The sequence below is a fragment of the Peromyscus eremicus genome, chromosome 1 (assembly GCF_949786415.1).
Source record: "Peromyscus eremicus chromosome 1, PerEre_H2_v1, whole genome shotgun sequence".
NCBI lineage: Eukaryota > Metazoa > Chordata > Mammalia > Rodentia > Cricetidae > Peromyscus > Peromyscus eremicus.
The window spans coordinates 15,747,382-15,764,423 of NC_081416.1; the positions used below are offsets into that span (position 1 = coordinate 15,747,382).

The 17,042-nt window shown below is 48.7% G+C and overlaps 1 protein-coding gene across 2 annotated transcripts in view; it reads right to left on the bottom strand.

The window, feature by feature from the left end:
• Positions 1 to 8,615: 8,615 nt before the first annotated feature.
• Sufu (SUFU negative regulator of hedgehog signaling) overlaps positions 8,616 to 17,042 on the bottom strand; it is a 68,293-nt gene continuing 59,866 nt past the window's right edge. For both annotated transcript variants that reach the window (XM_059257023.1, XM_059257017.1), the window contains exons 9-10: positions 16,792 to 16,903; positions 8,616 to 8,812 (exon numbers count right to left, since the gene is read on the bottom strand). In XM_059257023.1, the coding sequence (XP_059113006.1) occupies positions 8,776 to 8,812; positions 16,792 to 16,903 (149 nt within the window). In that variant the 3' untranslated portion in view covers positions 8,616 to 8,775. The remainder of the gene's footprint in view (positions 8,813 to 16,791; positions 16,904 to 17,042) is intronic.

The following is a 17,042-nucleotide window of genomic DNA, read 5'->3' on the forward strand; positions in this document are numbered from 1 at the left end:
TGAAAGGGAGACCAGGAGTAAATGCTTCATCCTGGTCAACCAGTGGTGCTCTGGGAAGGCCGGATTAAAGGCAAAGGAAATCCCTCAAGGCTTTTGCTCCACTGAGGAAGATGGTGGCCAAGCCATCTTGCAATCTGCCTTTGCAATTCTCAAACCACCAGCCTTTAAGCAGCCCGGCACTTTAATCCATCTTTCCCTGGCAGCCTTTTGCACCCCGGAGGCTGCTCCTGAATCCTATCAACAGCCTCTTTTTCTTGGATACGTGGCCCTAACTTTCAACTACATTCTTGACAAGGTTCTGAAATCCTCCATCCCTTCAAGCCACCCTCCCTTGGATTCATTTGAGCTCGTCAAAGCTAGAGTGTCACGTCTGGCAGTGAAGCGGCATGTGGACATAAATGCAGTATGTGGCCTAACCAGTGCAGAGCTCAGAGGCTCTGGGACCACTCTTGTCTGGAGCAGTTTATTTCTATTAAAACTGTCATCCAATTGTCTTCCTCTGTAACCTCATCATACCGCCAACTCATACAGCACTCCCTCTGTCAACGAAGTCTTACTCAGGTTTTCTTCAACAGGCTACCCTCTCCTCTCCTGTCCAGTGTGTGCTGTGGATTATCGGAAGCTAAGAGCAGAACTCTACATTATCTGGCTAGCGTTTCAGGCAGTTTGGATGAATCTGAACTCTGGCGTCCATCATCTCCGCATTCCTTCCTGACTTCACATCACTGACATGACCGATCGACTTGCTATCGACATTCTCAATCCAGCTGATTAAACTGAAAACAGACCTGGGCTGGGCAGACAGATTGGTAACACTGCTTTTTGGGTATATTCATCCAACCGATTAAAAGTAAATCCGCCTTTCCTATCACCATCCTGTATGCTCTCTGGACATTTCTGTCTTGGCCTGTAATGATGTCAGAGTATATTCAAGATGTCTGGCTGAATGCTGCCTAGGCCAGGCCTCAGCACATCTTTCGTCTTACAGACAGGTGAGCACTACGCCTGACTTGAGTCTCTCGGGGTTGTTTCCGATAGCACTCAAAGCTCCTTGCTGAACAATCCAGTCCAGACTTTCCCTGAGAGTGATAACAAGCATTACTGGTCCAGAAAGTGCAAGATGCTCTCAGCATCCTCAACTTGTACACACCGCCAGTCTGCTGGCATCTATCTCCTCCATTCCCCAGATGAACATGACTCTCATCTGCCAATTCTTCGCACAATATATGTGGCCTATAAGATGTGAAAGCAGCCGGGCGGTGGTGGCACATACCTTTAATCCCAGCATTCGGGAGGCAGAGCCAAGTGGATCTCTGTGAGTTCGAGGCCAGCCTGGTCTACAGAGCGAGATCCAGGACAGGCACCAAAACTACACAGAGAAACCCTGTCTCGAAAAACAAAAAACAAACAAACGTGTGAAAGCATGGCTTCTGTGCACGTGGCTCGTTGATGGTTGATAATCATTTGTTTGGAGATGGAAACAGAGCACAACTCCAGTGCATTCTGCTTCCTTTGTAGCTAATAAGCGTTACTCTGTCTAAACAACAAAGCCTAGGTGTTTTGCTTGCTCCAAAGAAATGAAGTCCTTTATGCCAGTCATGATTTGTCTGTCAAGACCCAGTCCTTGACTTCAGCTTTGCCTTGTTGTGGTTTTGGTTTTTTCGAGACAGGGTTTCTCTGTAACAGCTCTGGCTGGCCTCGAACTCCCAGAGATCTGCCTGCCGCTGCTGGGATTTAAGGCGTGCACCACCACACCCAGCCACTCTTGCTTTTATTTTTGGCTTTTCTTTCCTTCCTTTCTCCTTCCTTCCTTCCTTCTTTTTTGAGACAGAGTTTCTCTGTTTAGCCCTGGCTGTCCTGGAACTCACTCTGTGTATCAATTCAGATCAACTCACTCTGTATATCAATCTCAGATTCAGAGATTCACCTGTCTCTGTCCCCAGGTGCTGGGATTAAAGGCATGCACCACTATGCCCACAAAATTTCAGCTCTTCTTGGCCCTGCTATTTACATCTGTGCTGGTATAATTCACCTCTCCTTCTAGCTATTATTCAAATAATTTTTAAAAATGTGAATTATGTGCTTAATTCTTTACATACCTACCCTGGTATCTAGAGGTACCATGTATCCTTTTCAGGGAACTATTCACAGGACTACTGGTATCTCTTACTTTTAAAATGGTTACTGTTGTGTGGTGTGGGTGCCATGGTGCCCGTGCAGAGGGCGGAGGGCGGATCTGTGGCAGCTCTCTTCCACCTCTCCTGGGATCTGTTGCACACCCGGTGCTTTTACTCAGAGCCATCTCGAGGATTTTTACAGAGTGGAGACAATGGTGTCTCTCCTGTGCTGAGCACTTCATATACGTCGCTTCCTTTCATTTTCATAACAACCCTATAAATAGGAGTTACTTCCCTCACCTTAAAGCTAAGAAACGGAAACCCAGAGACCTTAAGTAATAAGCCCAAGTCATGCAATGTGCACTTAAAAGCTGAAGCAACATCTTAGCTCTTTCCGATGCCAACACCACAGCCCAGTGAGGCGGGAGGTTTTTAAAATCCCTGAATTTGAAAGGCAGAGCCAGGCCAATCTCTGTGAGTTCGAGGCCAGCCTGGTCTATAGACAGGGTTCCAGGACAGCCGGAGCTGTTACACAGAGAAACCTTGCCTTGAAAAATCAAAACAAGAACAGGGATGGGAACATGGCCCAGTCAAGCGCTGTGCTGGCCACACAAACATGGAGACTTCAGATCCCAGGCATCCATGTGAAAGCTGGGGATCTGGGGCTGGAGAGTGGCTCAGTGGTCAAGAACTTCTACTGTTCCTGCAGAAGGACCAGGTTTGGGTCCCCAGCACCCATGAGGTGGCTCACAACAGCCTGCAACTCCAGTTCCAGGGGACTGGATGCTCTCCTGAATTCACGTGGTGCACATCCTCATGCAGGCTCACATACATTTTTAAGAATCTTTAAAAGTTGGCATAGGCACATGTCTGTAACTCTAGCACTAGGCAGGATGCTAGAGTCTAGCCAATCTGTAAGCTCAGGGTTCAGGGAAAGACCCTGTCTCAAACAATAAGACAGAGGGGGACAGCTAGCTCAATGTCTAGCTCTAGACTCCATATGCACTCACTCTCTCTCTTGTGTGTGCATGCGCGCGCGCGCGCGCACACACACACACACACACACACACACACACACACACACACTTTCATACACATACAATTTCCCATGCCTCCGTTGACTTCATTAAACAAAGTCCAATCATGTAGGCAAGGTTAGCCTGGAACTACCTATGCAGCCTAGGCTAGCCTCAAATTTGCATTTCAGGCACTGGGATTATAGACCTGTGCCACTACACCAGGCTTCCCTGAGTTCTAAAAGGAGCTGCCTCCCTGGAATACAAGACTGCGCTTCTCGAAAATTTTGTTTTAAGAGCTGCTTCTAGAAAAATAGACACGCACGGCTAGATCTGATGTGCTGCCCCTCAGATAGTGAGTCACGGAATGCTGGCACTCTGGACTGAGGGCTACAGAGGAACAGTGAACTGCTTTCATTTTTGTAAGCCAGCCAGCATTTTCCAACCTTTGTCAAGAACTCCCTTTTCACTGAACACCAAAATCCTGTGGGGATGCCCTCTGCAGATCAGGCCAGGTGCCACTCTGACAGGGCTCTGGGTTTCCCCTCCTGAGCTCTGCCATGCCCAGTTGCTTCCTTCCAAGGCTATGCCAGTCCTACCTCATTACACTTCCTGATGGCTAGAAGATCCAGAGTCCCTCACTCCACAACAGATGCTCTTACAGGACTCTCAGAGGATTCTCTGATGTTCACGCCAACTCATCTGGATTCCAGGGAAGTTGAAGTTCCTGAGGGCTTGCCTTTGAGGATAGTGGTTTTCATTGTTTTTTTTTTTTTTGTCTCTGCCTCCCAAGTGCTGGGATTAAAGGCATGCACCACCACACCCAGGAAGTATAAAGTGTTTTTACCTGGAATGTGTCATAAGTCTTTCCAAGGGCAGGGCAAGCTGTAATAGCTCACACAACAGTATTTCTTCTTCTTTTCCTTTGGTTTAGTTTTGTTTTTTGCGATGGGAATCTCACCACTGTAGTCCCAGATGGCCTTGAACTCATAATCATTTTGGTTAACCTCTCCAGGGTTCCTGGGCAGCTGCTGGTTGCAGGTATGTGCCAGCACACTGTCTCCTCTTCTAAAGAGCCAAATGGTACTCCAAGGCTCACTACCAGTCCGCAGTACTCCAGGTCCCCTCAGAAACGCACTCATCTGTCAGCTGCTGCTTCTGTGTCCTTCCAATATCCAGGTATGTGCTGCCACAGCCAACATGGTGGATTCTTCTGAGCTCTTCCTCGACTCTGTCACCTATGTTGGCCTCAAACCCCGCCAGTCCTCCTGCCTGACCCTCCAGTGCTAGGGTCACAGGCATGAGCTGCCAGGCCTGGCTATTCCTTGATGTGTGCATTTGTGTGTATGTAGAGTAGGTGGGCCTGAGGACAACGTTGAGGTCTTTCTCAATCACTATTCACCTTATTGTTGAGACGGCTCTCACTGAACCCCGATACTGCTGATTTGGCTAGAAGGGCTGGATGGATCCCCTGATCTCTGCCTCTGGAAGTATAGGTGTGTGGAGCATGACTCCTTTTTAAGGTTTATTTTAATACAAATACAATTATGTGTATTTCTTTATGGGTCTGTGCACACGGGTGCAGTGTCTGAGGCCAGAAGAGGGCACGGAGGCTCTCTGCTCGAGCTGCAGAGGGCTGTGAGCCTTCTGACGTGGGTGCTGAGAACAGAGCCGCTCTCAAAGGGCAGCATGTGTTCCTAACCACCGAACCATCTTCCAGCCGCTGCCACTGGTTCTGTTTTATTTTCTTTGAAAAGGTCTTGCTGTAAGCCCTGGTGGTCCTTAAACTTACTAAGTATAGAAGGCTGACCTTGAACTCACTCTTCTTCCAGCATACAGTAAGTAAAGGTGCGTCCTACCACACTTGACCTAATTTTTTAAATTTTTTAAAAATGTCTTACATTTTTGCCAGGCGGTGGTGGCGCACGCCTTTAATCCCAGTGCTTGGGAGGCAGAGGCAGGTGGATCTCTGTGAGTTTGAGGCAGCCTGGTCTACAGAGTGAGTTCCAGGACAGCCAGGGCTACACAGAGAAACCCTGCCTCAAAAAAGAAAAAAGCCTTACACTTTTATTGGAGTGTGTGCACACATACACATGTATACACGGGTCAGAAGAAAACTTCCAATAGTTGGTTCTCTCTTTCCACCGTGTGGATCTGAGAGGGAGCTCTGTTCCTTTCACTTTGCCTGGTTCTTTCATTGAACGTGGAGCTCACAGATTTGGCTACACTGATGGTCAGTGATCTGCCTGCCTCTGCTGCCCAGGGCTGGAGTTACGGACGTGTACTAGGCCTGGTTTTCACATGAGAGCTGGCAACCCGCATGCAGGCCCTCAGATGCACTCAGCAAGCGCTTCGCTGACATCCATCGCCCTATCCCGACAGTCTCTTAGTTGCATCAGTTTACTGTATACGTCTGTTTGTTGTATGTACCGTGTATGGAGGTCAGAGGAACTTTTGGGAGTCAGTTCTCTCAACCTACCATGTGGGTTCTGGGGACTGAAGTCATATTGTCAGGCTTGGGAGTAAGTACCTTTGTCTGCTGAGCCATTTCATGGGACACACACAGACACACACATTTGAGACAGGGTCCCAATGTCTCATTATGTGGCCCTGGCTGGCCTAGAGCTTGCTATGAACACCAAGTTGGCCTCAAAGTCACAGAGATCACCTGCCTCACATAAGGCTTCCCTAGGTTTTAATATATTTTATTTCAATTGCCAACATTTTTCTTTGTCCCTCACCCCCCAGACAGGGTTTTTCTGTGTAACCCCGGCAGTCCTTGAACTCATTTCTGTAGATCCACCTGCCTCTGCTCAGTGGTGGGATTAAAGGCGTGCGCCACCACAGCTCAGCCACATTTTTGACATTTTTTTTTATGTCTAGAGGGTTTGCCTGAATGTATGTCTATGCACTGTGTGTGTGTATAGTGCCCGTGGAGGCCACAGGAGGGAATCGGATCCCCTGAGATTAGAGTTACAGGTGTGAGTCACTATGTAGCTGCTGGAATTGAACCTGGGACCTCTGGAAGAGTAGCCAGTGCTCTTAACCAGAGACCATTTCTCCAGTCCTAATAGCCAGCATTTCCTCTCTCTCTCTCTCTCTCTCTCTCTCTCTCTGTTTTTCGAGACACAGTTTCTCTGTGTAACAGCTCTGGCTGTCCTAGAACTCATTTTATAGATCCGCCTGCCTCTACCTCTCTTGAGTGCTGGGAGCCTGGCAGTCAGCATTTCTTACTTAGGCTTAATCTATGGATTCCACTGTGGAGGCTGAGCTTTGAGCTCTCTCTTCTGTCCCACTCTCTTCTTCCGAAAGGAATTCCCTGGTACCATCGTGTGGACCACAGTAAATATTCCCATGACTGGCTACATTAATGCTTCTCACCACCAAACCATGCAGTCTACTTAAGGAATACCAATCCTTCGGCCAGCCACAAGTAAGAAATCGGCCTAGGGGGTGGAGTTCCCTGTAGAGAAGAGGGGAGAGAAGGACGAGGCTCCTCCTCACACAATTCTGTATCTTCTTTGGATTTAATAACTGTTTATTTCTGTGATGCTAGAGATGGAACCCAGGGCCCCAGTTCAACTGTCTCAGTGCTTATGTATTTATCAGCTCTTAACTGCTGGGACATGGCTCCAGCCTCTTTTCATTGCTTCTTTCTTTTTTTTGGTTTTTCCAGACAGGGTTTCTCTGTGTAGCCCTGGCTGTCCTGGAACTCACTCTGTAGACCAGGCTGGCCTTGAACTCAGGGATCTGCCTGCCTCTGCCTTCTTGTTGCTTGCCTTTTGTTCTTGCTGCACATCTGTCACCTGGAGTCATGCTTCAGCGTGGTCCTGACTCCCCCGCCTCCTCATGTTGGAGCCCTGGCTAGTTAGGTTAGGTTAGTTTGTGTCAGCCTGACACAAGCTAACGTCATCTGGGAAGAGGCTAGGGTCTCAACTCAGAAAACACCCCCATCAGATTGGCCTGTAAGCCAGCCTGTGGGACATTTTCTTAATTCATGATTGATGTGGATATGGGAGGGTCCGGTCCACTGGGGCGATGGCCCTCCCACTCGGGCGGTCCCCGGGGGGTATAAGAAAGCAGGCTGAGCAAGCCATGGTGGAGAGCAAGCCATGAGCAGCACTCCTGCATGACCTCCGCTTCAGCCCCTCTTAGCAGGTTCCTGCCTTGAGTTCTGTCTAGACTTCCCTCAGTGACGGACTGTGACATGGAAGTCAAGATGAAATAAGCCCTTTCCACCCCAAGTCATTGTCTGTGGTTATGGTCTTAATCACCACAATAGAAAGGGAGCTAAGAGTCCTCCCCACACCTCTCCTGTCTTCCTCACTGTGAGTGAGGAGGACTACGTTAGCTAGCAGATTTACTTGACCAGTCAGTATGTTTACCCCAGCCAGATGTTTTCCACTTGCCTGTACCTTCTAGCCTTTCCAGGGAAGTAAAATGCCAGTTTCATTCTGCATTCATATGTAGAGTTTCATATTATCAGTTATACTTTTCTCACCTTTTCTGTTTTACTTTTTGATATGGAAATATAGGATATAGATATGATAGGATAAAAGGATGGATTGTCGAACCTACTTTTTTGTTGTTGTTGTTGTTGTTTTTTGTTTTTTGAGACAGAGTTTCTCTGTGTAGCTTTGGAACCTGTCCTGGAACTCACTCTGTAGCCCAGGCTGGCCTCGAACTCACAGAGATCCGCCTGCCTCTGCCTCCCAAGTGCTGGGAACTTATTTCTATTTTACGTGCATTGGTGTTTTGCTATGGAACTGGAGTCACAGACAGCTGTGAGCTGCCATGTGGGTGCTGGGAATTGAACTCAGGTCCTCTGGAATAGCAGTCAGTGCTCTTAACCACTGAGCCATCTCTCCAGCCCTGAACCTACTTTTAAAGAGCAACTTGTTTAAAATATTTTACATTGGTATAGATTTTAGTTTATTGATACAAATTTAAAGTTAATTTTGTTATACTGTATATATATTTCTACTCTCGTTTAAGGTATTATGTTTATGTAATTCATTCAAATGGTAATGGATAATTAAGAAATACAGATTAGGGCTGGAGAGATGGCTCAATGATTAAGAGCATTGACTGCTCTTCCAGAGGACCCGGGTTCAATTCCCAGCACCCACATGGCAGCTAACAACTGTCTTTAACTCCAAGATCTGACACCCTCACATGGACATATCTGGAGATAAAACACCAATGCAAATAAAATAAAAATAAATTATTAAAAAAAAGAAATACAGATTAATAATTAGTCTTCTATGATATTCAAACTTATAGTCATGTTAAGTTTTCTAGATATACATAGATATAATTTAATTAGGTATACATAGATATAATTCAATTAGGTAAGTAATCTTCAAACACTTCAAAGACCTACAGAATATGGCATTTAAAATGTTTTAAAAACTTAGACTCTGGACAGTGAGACACGTCTGCTCCTGGCAGGACCAATTTACTTCAGAGAGGAGGGTGGGCATCAAAGACACTCTATATGGAGTTTATCTTCTTCTTGGCAAAAATGGACATTTTGGCAAGAAACTGTTCTTGCCTGGACTGCTTGACAAAATGTTGTATTGACTGGACATGCAGGACCCATAGGAAGGTGACCACTGAACTTTGCAAGGCGAGATGGTCCTTCAGGTTCCTGCTTCACAGAGGAGACTGCCAGACATTCTACAGGACACAGAGAAAAAAAATGACTGAGAGACTAGACCTATGAGCTAAAGATGGATGCCCCAAAGTCACAGAGGAACTCTGGGTGACTGTCCAGGCGGGCAGCTGTCTCTGTCAATTCCAGATTTTTGAAAGTTGCTTACAATGCATTTCCTGTTTACTTAGGTAATATTATATCCTTTTGGGGTCTTTGATGTAGTTGAAGACTAGATAGTTATAGGATAAAACCTTCTGGGGCTGGAGAGATTTGCTCAGAGGTTAAGAGCACTGGCTGCTCTTCCAAAGGTCCTGAGTTCAACTCCCAGCAACCACATGGTGGCTCACAACCATCTGTAATGAGATCTGGCACTCTCTTCTGGCCTGCAGGCATACATGCAGGCAGAACACTCTATACATAATAAATAAATCTTTAAAAAAAAAAAGTTAAAACCTTTCTTTTGTTTAGACAGAAAAGGGGAAGTGATGAGGGAATGTTTTTCTGTATGCTGTGAATGTGTTGCTCTGATTGGTTGATAAATAAAGCTGTTTGGCCTATGGCAAGGCAGCTTAGAGGCAGGCGGGAAATTCAAAGACAGAGACAGGAAGAAGGGGGGGGAGAGGGGACACGGATGGTGGGGGCAAACGGGGACGAGGACGGGGACTGGGGGATGGGACAGGACGCCAGCCAGCTTCCCAAGAAGCAACATGTAATGGGACGCAGGTAAAGCCACGGAATATGTGACAATACATAGATTAATAGTTATGGGCTAATTTAAGATATAAGAAGCCGGGCGGTGGTGGCGCACGCCTTTAATCCCAGCACTCGGGAGGCAGAGGCAGGCAGATCTCTGCGAGTTCGAGGCCAGCCTGGGCTACCAAGTGAGTCCCAGGAAAGGCGCAAAGCTACACAGAGAAACCCTGTCTCGAAAAACCAAAAAAAAAACCAAAAAAAAAAAAAAAAAGATATAAGAGCTAGCTAGCTAGCTAGCAAAAGGCTTGAGGCATGGCCAAGCAGTTATAATTAATATAAGCCTCTGTGTGTTTACTTGGGGGATGCGAGTGGGAGAGATTTGCCCCGACAGCCAGCAGACCAGGACACAGGAAAACTTCTAGCTACAACTTTTTAAATTCTTTCTTTTTTTTTTTTTTTAATATATTTTATTTTATTTTTATGTGCATTTGTGGTTTTGCCATGGGTGTCAGTGTCCCCTGAAACTGGAGTTACAGACAGGTATGAGCTGCCATGTGGTTGCTGGGAATTGAACTCAGGTCCTTTGGAAGAAGAGTCAGCGCTCTTAACCTCTGAGCCATCTCTCTAGCCCTATTTCTTCTTTTCTTTTTCTTTTCCTCCCTTTGGTTTTTTGAGACAGGGTTTCTCTGTGTGACCCTGGCTGTCCTGGAACTCACTCTGTAGACCAGGCTGGCCTCAAACTCACAGATTCTTTTTCTTTTGAAATTTTAAAACTTTTTTTTTTTTTAGTTTTACAATTCTTTAAAATACTTACATTACCTTTGTTATTGTTTGTTTATTTATTTAATCTATGTGTACAGGTGTTTTGCCTGCAGGGATGTCTGTGAAGTATGTGCATGCTTGGTACTAGCAGAGACCAGAGGGAACATCAGATCCCCTAGAATTAGAGGGACAGAGGTTGGTGAGCCACCATGTGGGGCTGGGAAACAAACAGGTTCTCTGCAAGAGCAACACATGCTCTTAACCACTGAGGCATTTTCCAGCCCTCTATATTCATTTATGTGTATGTGTATGTATTATACACACACACACACACACACACACACACACACACACACACACACAAACACACAAACCACAGCACATGTGGAGCTCAGAGGACAACTTGTAGGAGTCGGATCTCTCCTTCTACCATGTGAGTCCCAGGGGTCCAACTCAGGACATCAGGCTCAGCAGCAAATGACTTCACCTGCTGAACCATCTCATTATTATTATTATATTTATATTTTATTTATTTTTTGGTTTTTCAGGACAAGGTTTCTCCGTGCAGCCCTGGCTGTTCTGGAACTTGCTCTATAGACCAGGCTAGCCTCGAACTCAGAGATCCACCTGCCTCTGTCCCCCAAGTGCTGGGATTAAAGGTGCCACCACCACCTGACAGTTATTTATTGTTTTATGAGACAGGGTCGGTCTCTGTAGTCCTGTGTCCTGGAACTGCCACGCCCTGGCTTGACTCTACACGTATACAACCCAGGCAAGAGCACCCTACCTTGTGAAGTGGAGGCAACAGGAGCCCCACACAGGTGATAGATAGTAAGTACTATTCAGCCTCAAGAACTAACTGTCCAACCCAGGGTTCTGCCTGTGTTGGGGGCACCAAGGGCTGGCATCTGAAATGGTTTATACTCGATCTCTGCCCGGCCGGGCAATTCAGGAATGGACCCAATTCTTCCGTTCACTCAGTCGTCACCACCTGTCTATAACACATCCTGTATTTACACTTCTCACTGGATAAGGCGGCTTTTCACATAGTCTAGCACACCCTCTCCTTCCAGTGTCAAGACAAGCCTCCTGATCTCCAGTCCTGGGTGGTTTATGGTACCTTCTCTAGTCACCCTACCCACCCTGCAGACTGCAGAACCTAATCTATACTTCTCTCCACTCTGGAAGGTCTTAACTTCTCCAGTCACCTAAGTAGCAGTGGCAATTCCCTAGCCATGGCAACGGGGGAGGGAAGGAGAAGAAGAACCAAGCAGCCGAAATTCCTGTTAGCCACAGCCCTCATCCTGTGACAGTCATGACGTCTGCACTGGCCACATGACTTGAGACCTTCTCCTTGGGGACACCTGGAAGCAGGACATCGGGCTTGGCGACAAATCAGAAGTGAAGTACAATTGGCTGGCAGGGCCCAGCCCCACCTCTGCCTTGTGCTTTTTGCCTGGGAGAGTATTCCTATTGCTTTCTGGTTGCTGACAGGAGCTCTGAACTTTTCAGAGAAAGAGCCACTTGTCAGCCTCCCTCCAGGGCAGGATTGGGAAAGGGTGTGAGGTGGAGGGAAGCGCAGGGCTGTGTATCGCTGTCACGCTGACAAATTCTCTGTCGAATGAGATCAGCAATACAAGACTACACAGTATTGTTGGTGAGCACCAAGAGGCAAACGATGAAAGGTAATGTTTTAGACAGGCCATCCCACACACGGAGGTGAAACGGCAGGGCAGAGGCAGGCAGGACAAGACTGTAACTGTGGCACTGAGCGCTGGAAGATTCTCTAACCATCCATCAACAGCTGTGGGCACTGGCGACTCCATTCTAGCCTGGCCCCTCTGTGGTCTTAGGTGAGCCCACTCGAGCCTGAGACCCTGGCTTTCCGTTCTCTGAGACACTGAGTCACTTCCTTTCTTCAGCTCTCACCTTTGAACCTTCCTTTTCCCTTTCCTGCAGAAGTGACTCACGGCTCAAGTGTTGGGTGACACTGAGGATCAAGGATGGATGATAAAAATACTCTTGATTGTGTAACTCGAGAGAGGGATGCAGTGTTTGCACCCAGATTCAAAGCACTGGCCAGGAACCTTGAACAATGGCCACAGTTTTGTCTCTGGAGTAGCAGAGCATAGACAGGAGTCAAAACAAGTTGACCTGTGTCAGATTTGCTGGGCCCGTGTCCTTTGCCCTTTCCAGCATGTTTTCTGAGAAAGGCAGTAAGACATTTAGCATGACAACCTGGTTCGTTCACATGAGGGTCCCAAAAGAAAGACCCTGGTCCAGGAAGCAGTGAGCAGAGAGGCCCTGGCATTTCCTACTGTCAGCCCTGGGAGCCTGACGGAGGCCCTGAGAGCAGGGTTCTTTCTTTCTGGGCTTGCTCTCCAGGGCAAATGCCTGTCCTCTGCCAGTATGGGAACTGAGTGAAGCCACGGTGACAGAGTGGCTCCAGGCTGTCTACTGCCCTAACACACAACCCTGAAGGCAGGGTCATCTAAATCTGTCCTATGTACAAAGTGGCACCACAGCAACCAGCTGCCCTTCCTAGGAGGAAACTCACCTTCTTCACCCAAATCCACTGGCAGGGCAGATGAAAACCAGAGAGCTAATGCTTCACGGCCCCATAGGCTGAGCAAAACAAAACAGTTTTCTCTGAAGGACTGCTCCCTAGCCGGGTCACAAACTACTCAAGACGGGAAAGAGAGAGGCAGCAGGGTCACCCCATCCAATGGCCAAAGAAATGGGAGCTGAGACCTTTACAGCAGAGCAGAGCAGGCATTGTGGGTAAGAGCCACAATGGGTAAGAGTAATTCCACTACTCGGGAGGCCTGGGCTATTGGCCACTGTGAGTTCCATGCCAACCTGGGTACAGAGACAGACTCCATCTTAAGCAGAAATAGATAACAAGAAAGAAAGAAATAGAGAGAGAGAGAGGGAGGGAGGGAGGGAGGGATGGATGGATGTGTACACACATCTCTGTGTGTGTAGATGTGTATCTGGGAATCTTAGAAATGGATTGTCACAACAGGAGAATCTATTCTATGAAACCATCATTCTCCAGGAAATTCGGGGGGGGGGGCATCCTTATAAAGCTCTGGTGCTGTTCTAGATGAACAGGGAGCTGCGGAGCAGTGACGCTGTTTGCTTTTGAGAGGCCCCTTGACTAGTCAAGAGCCTTCTCTCGCTAACATCCATGTGCATACACATGATGCCTGCCCCGCTCTGGGAACTCTCCTCTCCAGTGAGTCAGCGGCTAAGTGAGGCACAGGGCATGGAGGAAGTTTATAGAAACAGAGCTTCCTGTGCACACACCTGACCACACATGCCCGCCTGTCACCATCACAATGGAGAGGCTGGGGAGCTAACGCCGGAGTCTGGCTGACCAGGGACCTCAGACAGAGGGAGTCCAGTGACTCCTGCCCTGGATCCCAGCACATGTTGGCAGGCAGAGCTCTAGGCCAGGCTGTCTCATGTGGCACAAAGGGCTGCTTCCCAAACTCACCCGAGCAGCCAGCGGGAAGGGAGGCGCCAGCAAGCCGAAGGAGGCTTTTCTCAACTGATCATCTTGGGAAAAGGCAGATACAAATTTCATGGCTGGAATGCAAGGGTTGTGAAACGCTGAAGACGCCCCAAAGAGGGCCCAGGACGCTCCCTCCAGGAAGGCAGTGGGAGGAGCTGGCAACGGTGGTGGGAGAACAGGTCACCAGGTCACCCGGAGGGGCTGCCTTCTGGGAAGCAAGAAATAGGGCCTCGAGAAAGAAAATGCCCTGGTCCTGAGGTGGGAGGTGAGCCAGAGATAGGGTTATGTTGGTTTCTGAAGAAGAAAACAAGGCCTGTTTCAGAAAGTAATTCTGCTATAAATGAGCCAGTTATGACACAGCTCATTATTTCTAGAATCATCGGGGCTAATGAGAGGTCCTCCTTACAGTTAAATAAACCCAGTAATCTTCTAACATGGACCTAGCTTGTCCTCAGTGTCATGTGAAAGCTTGTCCCTAGTCATGCTACAACCAGTTAGTTACGTGAGTTCCCCAAGGTGAGATCATTATTATCTCAGAGACATGGCCTGCATGGTCCTCAGAGGGTCCCTGAGCACAGGGCAAGAAAGCCCACACCTGATGAGATTGCCCTAAACTAGAGGTCCTACATCTCAAGTGTTTCTTTTGGAAAAGGAAAATATATAAGATTATTTACTTCACACAGTGGCCACGAGGTTGAATTAAATTAATATTGGTATGAACTGTTGGCTGCTATGGATATATGAAATTAGCAAGTGCCCAATTCCCCAAGTAGGCCAGGACCCAGTTGCTGATGCCCAGGCCTGATCAGCTGTTCTAAACTGCTCCACTCTGTAACCTCCTAGATCATACCCAGAACCACAAAGACCCATGCATCAGAGCTGCCCAGCCCAAAGTCCTGACTAAGGGGAAACTGGACAGGCAGACAAAATAGGGCCCGTGCTGTGACGGTAGCTTCCCAGAGGGAGGACAAACAGTGGTGCCAGCACATTTGGGACTGGCTTTCTCTGTCACGATCTTTACGGCGAGTCTGAAACGAGGTCAGGTCCCAGAGTGGGCAGCACAGATATTACAATGGTGCTTGCTAATCTCAGCTGAGCTGGCCATTGTCGAGTCTGAGACAACAGAGAGCTAGGCTCCGGGAGATCTGAGCGCACGCGGGAGAATGGTCTTAGCGAATCATTGCTCAACTGCTTGTTAAACTAATTGGTAACAAGGACCAAGAACCCCAGGAGAGGTTCTGACCCCTCCAGATGCCAGACTTCAGCACTGTGGGGACCTGACTGGGCACTTGAGCGGCAGGGAGGGCAGAAGACTCCAGAGGGCTAGTACCTCTGAACTGTTCTCACCCATCTCAGCCAACGGAGGGCAAAGAGTGGGGGCAAAGGGTACAGCCTTTTGCCAATGCCCATCCCTACTGCCTTACTACCCAGTTGTGCTGTCTACAGGAACTGAGAGCCCAGTCTGTGCCCCTTGAAGTGTCTAGGGGCGCAAGAGCCAGACACATAAACAAGAAAGGGAATGAGGTACCAGGCATGTTTCAGGTCAAAGAGGCAATAAGGGGCATCCCTGCAAGAGCTTTCTGTCAGAGTCCTGGCCTTCTTTGAGAGGTGGGAGGGCCATCTGGAGGGTGACTGTCTCCACATTTCCAGCAAACTACTCAAGGCTATAAGCCCACTGGTACTTCTGGCCTGCCACCAGAAGCCACCCGCGGGGCCTGGGGAGAAGTACAGCCCTGGGTCAGGGTCCAGACTGCAGGTGGAGAGCTTCCAGATGCCCCATGACACAGCTTGGCCATCCGCTACTGCCATGGCAAAGCCCAAGTGACTTAAGAAAGCCGTTGGCTTGCAGCTAAAGGCTGCTGAGTGGCAATGGAAGCCGTCCCACGCTGTTCGAGAGCTCAGTTCTAGCTTCTGGGTAGCGGGTACACCAGGTGAGCTGCACTGTGTGCCCAGAGTAAGCCTCCTGACACCATATCTGCTCCAGGGATGCATCCTCGGTGTTAACCAGTCAGGCTCCCCATGCTAGTTGCAGTTCTAGGGTACATCCCTGATCCTCTCTCTCCAAGACATGCTGCCTACTCCAGATGATGCCGTCTCCTGTAGTACACACTGTATCGGGGATTATGAATCAGCAAGACCCCAAAGCTGTGGTCATTTCCAACGAGCTGTGTGTGCAGTCAGACTGCACCCCCATAGACAGTTCATTGTTTCATTCATGGTCCCCCAAAGGAAGGCCTGTGCATTCCAGCTGGCCCCAGGGCTTGAGGTTGCCACATAACAAGCTTCCAGTAAAGACTTCTCACCCTAGTCCTGCAGGATTAGCCCAGCTCCGTTTTCACCTAAGGCCCAACAACTTCCTCCCAGGCAGGCAAGGTTCCTGCTTGGAGCTGCCAGCACCTAGGCATCTCCTGCCAGATGAGAAGGGTTCCCAGCTCTAGCCTTGCTCTCCACTTGCCTCCAAACAGAGGAAGAGGTGGGCAGGAAGCAGATCTGACCTCTGGGGTTGGCTGGTTTCTCCCAAGGACTACAGGAGCCCGAGACAGGCAGCAGAGGCCTGCTAAGGACTTTCCTTCCCTTCCCTGGGCCCCAGGAAAGGCAGGCAGGAAGAAGGGCCTCAGCAGCAGGCATGCAGTACAGGGCTGGCCAGACAAGGAGGTCTCTGGGGTTGTAGCTATCAGCCAGAGCCCAGGCTCCAGGAAGGAAGGAAGGGCAACTCTGACCGAGAGAGAGATAAGGAGGGCTGCTTAGCACAATGGGCTCCCACAAGGCTGAGAGGCCCCCAGTCAGATTCTGCCCTGACCTGGACTCTCTTCTGTTCACACAGCCCATGTAAATATTCACTGCTGTTTATATTCACGGTCTGCAGAGGCCCCTTTGAGGTCCTTTCCTGCAATCCACAGCTCTGTGCCCTGGACCAGGGCTGCCCCTAAACCCAGAGACCCTGGTATTGTTCTCTCTCAGGCAATCCCCAGGTATGGCCCTTAGGAAAAATACCATCCTCTTGTCCTAGCTCTGGAACATGACACTTACGGGGGCCGGTCGTGGGTGAGGCCGTTCTGTCGCTGAGTGTTGATTGGCGGAAGGACAGGTTTGCTGTTGATCTCAAGTCCTCGCCTCAGGGTCTCCCGGATCTGCTCTGTGTCTGCAATGATATCCCGAAGTTGCCTGATGGATGGCCCTTGGGCTCCCAGCAACCCTTCCTTTGCAGCCTGTTCTAGAGCCTAGGACAGCAATATCCTGGTGAAAGGCTGGGCGTGGTGGTACATACCAGGAGTCCTAGC